Here is a 9111-nt window from a genome sequence, read left to right on the forward strand (position 1 = left end):
GTCGTAGACTACGCTCCACTCTTGACTTTGTCCACCCAGACCTAAAAAGGAAAATGGAAAACAGACAAAACAAACAAAAAGAGAACCATGACAAAAGAACAAAGAGCTGAAGTTTTGGAGAAGGAGATGCGGTCCTTACCAGGAATTTCAGTTATGGACCAAAGTGGATTCCTGGCTTCATAGACTCAATGACAGGTCCAGTACCATACAAGGTCATGTTGGGAGATGGTAGGGTAGTACGCAGACATGTAGCTCAGATACTTCCCAGACAAGGGGGAATTGAAATGAAGGTTCCAGATGCAATGACTGAAGACAGGGTTGCCCCCAGTTATCCAAGTGCATCTGTGGTGCCACCCCCAGGGACAGAGACAATTCCACAGGAACCTATTCGTCAAGAGGAAACCATTGTTGCAGAGTCAGATACTCTGAGCACTGCTCAGGAGCAGCTGGTGGCTTCACCACAAACAAGCAGGGACTTTACTGTTAGACGTTCACAAAGGACTCGCAAGCCACCAGAGAGATTGATACTGAACTGTTAGATTCGTCAAGTATGGAACATGATGAATGGAGACTCCTTATGTGACCCTCAGGAATGGTTGTCTGTTAAGAAATTCATACTGAAATCTTAAGGGAGGAGGGATATAGTAACCTGGGATGTTATGATTAAGGTTATCCACCAGGTGGTGCTGTAGCCAATGCTGCTGCTAAGGTCAGAGGTTTGCTTCTTGTTAAGGTCAGAGGTTTGCTTCCTGTCAAGGTCAGCAAAGGTGGAATGCCAGGATGCAGGTTTGTTACTCTGTTTAATAAAATACTCGTACTAGTTCCAAGATATCGCCTCTTCGAGTTCTTGTTCCACTACATGGATTTATCACACCATTGACTAGAAACTTAACTGGACCAGCCACATAAACACTGTGGCAACAAGAGCAGGTAGAGGCTGGGTATTCTGCGGTGAGTGTCTCACCTCCTGACTCCCCAAAGCCTTTCCACCATCTACAAGGCACAAGTCAGGAGTGTGATGTAATACTCACCACTTGCCTGGATGAGTGCAGCTCCAACAACACTCAAGAAGCTCGACACCATCCAAGACAAAGCTGCCCGCTTGATTGGCACCCCATCCACCACCTTAAACATTCACTCCCTCCACCACCAGCATACCGTGGCTGCAGTGTGTACCATCTACAAGATGCACTGCAGCAACTCACCAAGGCTTCTTCGGCAGCACCTCCCAAACCCGCGACCTCTACCACCTAGAAGGACAAGGGCAACAGCAGCATGGGAACACCAGCACCTCCAAGTCACACACCATCCTGACTTGGAAGTATATCGCCGTTCTTTCATCGTTGCTGGGTCAAGATCCTAGCACTCCCTCCCTAACAGCACTGTGGGAGTACCTTCATCCCACAGACTGCAGCAGTTCAAGGCGGTGGCTCACCACCACCTTCTCAAGGGCAAGTAGAGATGGGCAATAAATGCTGGCCTTGCCGGCGATGCCCACATCCCATGAACAAATGAAAAAAAAAACACCTTTCACTCTCTCTCAATTAGGTACAGGAGCAGTAAAGAAAAGAAAGAATTTGCATTTATATAGCATTCTTCATGACCTCGGGTCGTCCCAAAATGCTTTCACCTTTTGAAATGTAGTTTACTATAGAAGTGGTTTCATCAAGGCTGGCCCAACACTACAAATATCAAATAAGCCAACTGTTAGAAACATAGGGGGAGAAATTGGGTATAGCCCCATTTGGGGCATTAGAATTGGCTCTGCGCAAATTTTTTCGCCAGGCGCAACTTATCGCCACCTCGAGCGATATTGGGTTGCTGCGCCCCTAAAGGTGATTGCGGCGTTGATTCAGGTGCTGCACGGGAGTCTTAAGGTGCTAACCCGGCTGTGCTGCCTCTCCCTCTAACTTAACCTCACTGTATGTATTTAACTTACTTATATATGTATAACCTACCTGTTGGGGCCGTTGCCCCTTTAACTTACCTTTTAGGGCCATTGCCCCTTTAAGACGCGCCTTAGTGTGCTGACGTCACGTCACGTACAACGTAGCGTGCTGACGTCACGGCACGTACGACGAGACGTGCGTGAGGCGGCTGCCGGCCCGACTCGGCCTTCCAGAAAGGCTGCCGGCACAGCCCGGCCTAGCGTCTTCGGCCGCATCTACCAGCCGCCGGGAGCGACGCGATCTTCCGCTCCCGCGGCAAGCATCGGCTCAGCCTGGCCTCCAGCTCCCGCTCCCGACTTCGGCCTCCACGGCCAGAAACGCGACCACGCGCATCACGTGACGCCCCAAGCGCGGACAACGCTACCGAGCGTGATGAGGTCATCACGCTCCCCACAGGACTGCTACGTAGTCCTCGTGGAGTCCTCGCTGGGACACAGACCTACACCACGGTGCTCCTACAGCAGCACAGGCTCCGGGCAGTTGTATCGTCCCCATGCTTGAGTCTTGGAAATTGTTTGTCTGTAAGTATTTTAGAATGCTATGGATGATTAATGTGCACTGTATGTTGTAGAAAATGTTTAGTTGTAACTTTTCTCTGTCTAGCTGATTAACTAGTAGCTGTATTTTCATACACTATGTACAGGGCTAATTTAAAGAGAATGCCTCCCAGTTTACTAAATGTACTGTGTTGCTCAGGCGTACCTAAATCTGTGTATACATATCAGTTATGCGCCTGTATACTAATGTGTGCTTCCATTTCTGTGTTGTATTTCAGTTTTACAATTAGAATCGTTCAGTAAAGCGTTACAAGAAAAGTCAAGCCTTGTGATTTTATTGGAAGATATCGAGTTGTTCGCTATCTGTCTAGCTCTGCATAGAAGCGCGTTGCGAGGGCAGAACAGTAAAAAGACAACAGCACAGCGGGCTCAAGCGCAGGAAGATACCACTCAGCTACCATGAGTCTACGCTCAGGAAAACAATATACCCTAGAGGACGTCGACCAGTCAAGCGAGAAGCATGAGCCTCTCCTAGCAAACGATGCCAAGTCACAGCCCTCTAAAGTATCCCCTAGGTCATCTCGGCGGTCCAGCAGACCGTCGTCATCGACAGCTTCTGCAGCCGCCAAAGCACGTGCCAAGGCAAAAGCTGCCCAGGCTCAATTGTCCTTCGCTGAAAAGGAAGCTGACCTTATGAAGCAGAGAGCCGACCTCGAAGCTAGTATGATGAAGCAGAAAGCTGACCTTATGAAGCAGAGAGCCGACCTCGACGCTAGTGTGATGAAGCAGAGAGATGACCTCGACGCTAGTGTGATGAAGCAGACAGCACAGTCCTCTAAAGTATCCACTAGATCATCTCGGCAGTCCAGCAGACCGTCGTCATCGACAGCTTCTGCAGCCGCCAAAGCACGTGCCAAGGCAAAAGCTGCCCAGGCTCAATTGGCCCTTGCTGAAAAAGAAGCTAGGGTTATGAAGCAGAGAGCTGACCTCGCTGCCAGTCTCCACATTCTCCAAAGCCAGAGAGCTGCCGCTAAAGCTAAAGCTAAAGCCGCAGCTTATGAAGAAGGTGAGGAGAACGAAAGCGGGGAGCCCAGCCAGGAAACATACGTTCTGGGACAGCCCCTCAGTCCAGTGCAACGTACAAGTGAGTGTGTCCAACAACACTCCAAATTGTTCTCCAAGGAAACATCCAACTATCTCAACGCAGAACCAGCTACTCAACACAGTAGCAAACAGCCTGTTTTTGGAGACACTGAGCTTAAAGGAGAAGAAACAAGCAAGACTTACCTACAGAGACCTCCACAGCACTCGGCCAATCCAGCCAAGCAGTCCTCACCCGAGCCACAGGGTACACAGGACCTCGCTGGGTGCCTTATCCGCCGAGAGTTGTTGAGTTCGGGCCTTCTGGAGTTAGATGGCCGTCCTGAAAGTTGTTGGTCATGGAAAGAGCCCAACCTGAGACTACACAAGGTAGCATCGAACAGTGGACAGGTGATGGAAGCCTTCCCTGCAGAGGACCGTGCCAAGGATCTGAAGGATTTGCACCTTGGAGTGGATCCTCCCCCCCTTCAACGGAGCCTGGGGCTCTCCTGGAACCTGGAAACAGACAGCGTCACATTCCTGGTGTCCCGTGAAGAAAGGCCATTCACACGGAGAGACATCCTGTCCACAGTCAACAGTTTGTACGACCCTTTGGGGTTCGTAGCTCCCATAACAATGCAAGGAAAAGCATTAGTACGGGAACTCTCATCGGATCAGAGTGAGTGGGATGCTCCACTCCTCCCAGAAAAAGAAGCAAAATGGAACCTACAGTTGATCAGAGACAAGATTGACATCGATGTGGGCGCCGTCAAGTTCTTCACGGACAGCAAGATTGTACTTGGTTACATCCACAACTCCACAAGAAGGTTTTACGTGTATGTTTCCAACCGGGTGACTCGTATCAGACGATCCACTCACCCTGACCAGTGGTGCTATGTCTCCACAGACCTGAACCCTGCAGACCATGCTACCAGGTCTATACCAGCAGCACACCTACAGCAAAGCAGTTGGTTCTCGGGCCCCTCTTTCCTGTCTAATGTCAACACAGAGGAGACTCCTGAGTCCAATCCCTTCACCCTTGTGGAGCCTGAAGCTGATACTGAGATTCGGCCTGAAGTTATGACCCTGGTCACCAAAGCCTCAGAATCTCAGTTGGGCTCACAAAGCTTCGAGCGATTCTCAAGCTGGAGAACACTCTGCCGAACCACAGCCCGACTCATTCATGTAGCAGCATCCTTCAAGGGGAATTCGGACAACATAGAACGCAAAGGATGGAAATGTTCTAAAGAAGTATCCAGCACAAGTGAGCCTTCACAAGCCAAAGGTGTGATCATTCGCTCTGTCCAGCATGATGTCTTCAAGGAGGAATTCAAATGTCTTGAAGAGGGACAGACATTCCCCAAGCAAAGAGGAGAGTATTTGTCCACCCTACAGAGCCGTAGGAAATGGACAGAAGACAAGCCAAACGTCAAAGTGAGAGACGTTGTCTTGCTGAAAGACAGCCAAGCACGCAGAAATGAATGGCCAGTGGGCCTGGTTGTCAAAACTCTGCCGACCAGGGACAAGAGGGTCCGCAAGGTGGAGGTGAAGATTGTCAAGGAGGGGCCTATCAAAGTGTTTCTGAGGCCAGTCTCGGAGATCCTCCTTTCTGAAGTAACCTAGAGAACGGACTCTGAGTATGTTGCAGCCAAAGGACGTTTTCTTCAGGTTTATTTTGTATCTGTAGTGGTACAATGGAATTGTACCAAGCGGGGAGTGTGCTGCCTCTCCCTCTAACTTAACCTCACTGTATGTATTTAACTTACTTATATATGTATAACCTACCTGTTGGGGCCGTTGCCCCTTTAACTTACCTTTTAGGGCCATTGCCCCTTTAAGACGCGCCTTAGTGTGCTGACGTCACGTCACGTACAACGTAGCGTGCTGACGTCACGGCACGTACGACGAGACGTGCGTGAGGCGGCTGCCGGCCCGACTCGGCCTTCCAGAAAGGCTGCCGGCACAGCCCGGCCTAGCGTCTTCGGCCGCATCTACCAGCCGCCGGGAGCGACGCGATCTTCCGCTCCCGCGGCAAGCATCGGCTCAGCCTGGCCTCCAGCTCCCGCTCCCGACTTCGGCCTCCACGGCCAGAAACGCGACCACGCGCATCACGTGACGCCCCAAGCGCGGACAACGCTACCGAGCGTGATGAGGTCATCACGCTCCCCACAGGACTGCTACGTAGTCCTCGTGGAGTCCTCGCTGGGACACAGACCTACACCACGGTGCTCCTACAGCAGCACAGGCTCCGGGCAGTTGTATCGTCCCCATGCTTGAGTCTTGGAAATTGTTTGTCTGTAAGTATTTTAGAATGCTATGGATGATTAATGTGCACTGTATGTTGTAGAAAATGTTTAGTTGTAACTTTTCTCTGTCTAGCTGATTAACTAGTAGCTGTATTTTCATACACTATGTACAGGGCTAATTTAAAGAGAATGCCTCCCAGTTTACTAAATGTACTGTGTTGCTCAGGCGTACCTAAATCTGTGTATACATATCAGTTATGCGCCTGTATACTAATGTGTGCTTCCATTTCTGTGTTGTATTTCAGTTTTACAATTAGAATCGTTCAGTAAAGCGTTACAAGAAAAGTCAAGCCTTGTGATTTTATTGGAAGATATCGAGTTGTTCGCTATCTGTCTAGCTCTGCATAGAAGCGCGTTGCGAGGGCAGAACACCGGCGGCGCTACTCAATATGTCGGCGGCCGGGCGCAGCGCAGGTGCTGTCAATAATCGATTACCCCGAGACATGCTGGCGCCGGCCAGCTCTTAAAGGGGGGGTCAATTAGGAGCAGCAGCCACACTCTACGCCTTGTAGGCCTCAAAATCGTCACTGTGCTTTCTGTGGCGTTCCAGACTTTAAACATATGGAGAGGGTGAGGCAGAGAGCGGAGCGCTTTACCGATGGGGCATTGGATGCTTTGGTTGGCAATGTGGAGCACCGGCGAGCTGTGCTGTACCCCGACAATGGCAGGAGGCCTCATCAGAGCGAGTACCGCAGGGCTTGGAGGGAAGTTTGTCAAAGAGTCACCTCAACCAGCGTCGTGGCCAGGACTCCTGTGCAATGCAGGAAGAAGTTCAACGACCTCACTCGGGTCGTTAGGGTGAGTGCCTTTTTCGCCATCTTCTTCATCCCTCCATCTGCACCTGACATTATGGCGCGAAGCCCCAATGGCCATCTGTCAGCCAGCACCCATGGCCCTTTCTGGAAACACACACGCACATTCAGCTCAATGCATAATGGAAGGGCTATTCTACCATGGGGGGCATGTAATGTCAGCTCAATGCATAATGGAAGGGCTATTCTACCATGGGGGGCATGTGATGTCAGCTCAATGCATAATGGAAGGGCTAATCTACCATGGGGGCATGTGATGTCAGCTCAATGCATAATGGAAGGGCTAATCTACCATGGGGGCATGTGATGTCAGCTCAATGCATAATGGAAGGGCTAATCTACCATGGGGGGCATGTGATGTCAGCTCAATGCATAATGGAAGGGTTAATCTACCATGGGGGCATGTGATGTCAGCTCAGGCCAGCATGTTTCATCACATCCCGTCCTTTCTCCTGCAGGCCAAGCTGGTCAGGAACCGGAGGGAGCAGCTTCGCACCGGAGGAGGCCCTCCTCAGCTGCAGACACTGACGGACCTGGAGGAACGAGTCCACCAGATTGTTGGAGGCCGGATGACTGGTCCTGTCACCACTGGAGCTGCCGACCCCATTGTGCACAGCGATGGTAAGGTCATCACCTTTTTGAACTCTCTCCTTCCACTTCTTGCCCCCACCAGCATGCTTTTTCACTCTGGACCCATGTCAGAGCATTGCAGCACTCATGCATCCCTTGCTGCCACCCTGTCCTTTCGCTAAAGCCACTCTTCAACCTCCCTGCTTTCAGATGCTGCATCACCAGCTCGGGAGCCGGGCCCTCAAGCTGCCACTGCCACTGACTCCGGAGGCGACAAGCAGGAGGAAGCTGGACCATCCCTGCCACTCTCAGGCGAGCCAGCCCCTCTGCAGACTGGGGAGACTACTTCCCTGGAGGGGAGCGGGGGGGGGATGCTCTGAGGAGGAAGCAGTTCCAGGAACCAGCGGGCTGCAGCAACGCAAGGTGGGTAGGGAAGCTCTCATCTCCCCGGAGGGCGAGTCAGGCCGCGAGTACTGCTGCACAGAGCGCAGAAGAGGTGCGTTCCCTCGCAGAAATGAGCGCCCAGGCTCGGCTCAGGCACACTGAGCTCGTGGCTGCAGTGGCAAGGATGCCTGAATCCAGCGAGACACTGGCAAGGAGTGTCCAAGACTTCGGGCAGCACAGGCAAGGAGTGCGCAAGACTTCGGGGCAGCACAGGCAAGGAGTGCGCAGGACTTCGGGGCAGCACAAGCAAGGACTGTCCACGGCTTCGGGGCAGCACTGGAAAGGACTGTCCAGGGCTTGACCGAAGCAGTGGAAAGGACTGTCCCGGCCTTCAGCGAAGCACTGGAAAGGACTGTCCAGGACTTCGGGGCATCACTGGAAAGGACTGTCCACGGCTTCGGGGCAGCACTGGAAAGGACTGTCCAGGGCTTGACCGAAGCAGTGGAAAGGACTGTCCCGGCCTTCAGCAAAGCACTGGAAAGGACTGTCCAGGGCTTCACCGAAGCAGTGGAAAGGACTGTCCCGGCCTTCAGCGAAGCACTGGAAAGGACTGTCCAGGGCTTCACCGAAGCACTGGCACCTGCCACGCAAGTGCTGACTGCTGCCATGCAGTCACTCGCTGGTCTCATGCAGGGTCATATTGAGGCCACGCGACCAATGACTGCTGCCACCCTCGCTGGATCAGGCGGGATTACCCGGGGCCCTTGCAGCACCACAGCAGGGCCTCAATCTGTGGACCAGCCGATTGGTGCGCATGCTGCGGTGCTGCCCCGTCAGAGTGCCAGTGTGTCGGCCGACCACGGAGCTGCTGTCCACTCTCAGGATGTCAGCATCCCTGATGCCACCGCTGGCACGTCTCCACTGCAGCTGCCACCACCTGCAGGACAGACTGCTTCCACTCATGCACAGTTGGAGCAGTCAGCATCCGGGCCCTCCAAGGCCAGAGGTCGTCCAGGCCGTCCCTCAGGGGCATCTGCGCTTTCGGACAGCCAGCAGGCCTCCCCCAGCCTTGATGCAGCCACTGGGGTCCCATTACGGAGGAGCTGCAGGGAGGGAAGGGGCCGATCTCGCAAGAGAAGTAGATCACCATCAAGGGGGAAAGAGTAGAAGGTGCAGCTGAGACGTCTTATTTGTAGAAATCAAGGCCGTGGATGCTGGTCTGAATGTTAGTAATGTTTTGGATAGTCTCCCGGGTGTGCGATGCACTTATGTGTTAGTGTGTTAGTTTTGCTTTCTGTTGCCATTGCTTTGTCATGTTGGAAGGAAGCACATTTAGCAAAATAAGCAACTTTTTTTATTTACATTGGCCATGTCTGATATTTACATTCACTGCCCTTCATAGGCTTTGGGTTATCCGGACGGTTCCATTCCTCCTCATCGAATGGCACCAAGCATTCAGTCAGAGGGGCCTAGAAGCGGCTTGTTATCAGCCTCTGACAGACAGCCCTTCCAG

At 52.3% G+C, this 9111-nt stretch overlaps 1 protein-coding gene across 2 annotated transcripts; it reads left to right on the top strand.

The window, feature by feature from the left end:
* The first annotated feature begins 1902 nt into the window (after positions 1-1902).
* LOC147115622 (uncharacterized) lies at positions 1903-6198 on the top strand. 2 transcript variants are annotated; one of them, XR_015078652.1, is made up of 3 exons: positions 1903-2470; positions 2725-5823; positions 6078-6198. XR_015078652.1 is itself a non-coding variant. In XM_085990047.1 (2 exons), the coding sequence occupies exon 2, from the start codon at positions 2906-2908 to the stop codon at positions 5147-5149; it is 2244 nt and encodes a 747-aa protein (XP_085846173.1). In that variant the 5' UTR covers positions 1903-2470; positions 2725-2905; the 3' UTR covers positions 5150-6059. The 2 variants fall into 2 exon arrangements, 1 of the variants encoding a protein (XP_085846173.1); XM_085990047.1 differs by lacking the exon at positions 6078-6198 and having other exon boundaries at positions 2725-6059.
* Positions 6199-9111: the final 2913 nt, after the last annotated feature.

Source organism: Somniosus microcephalus, chromosome 6 (genome assembly GCF_052327205.1).
Source record: "Somniosus microcephalus isolate GS21.2 chromosome 6, FLI_Smic_1.0, whole genome shotgun sequence".
Classification (NCBI taxonomy): Eukaryota; Metazoa; Chordata; class Chondrichthyes; order Squaliformes; family Somniosidae; genus Somniosus; species Somniosus microcephalus.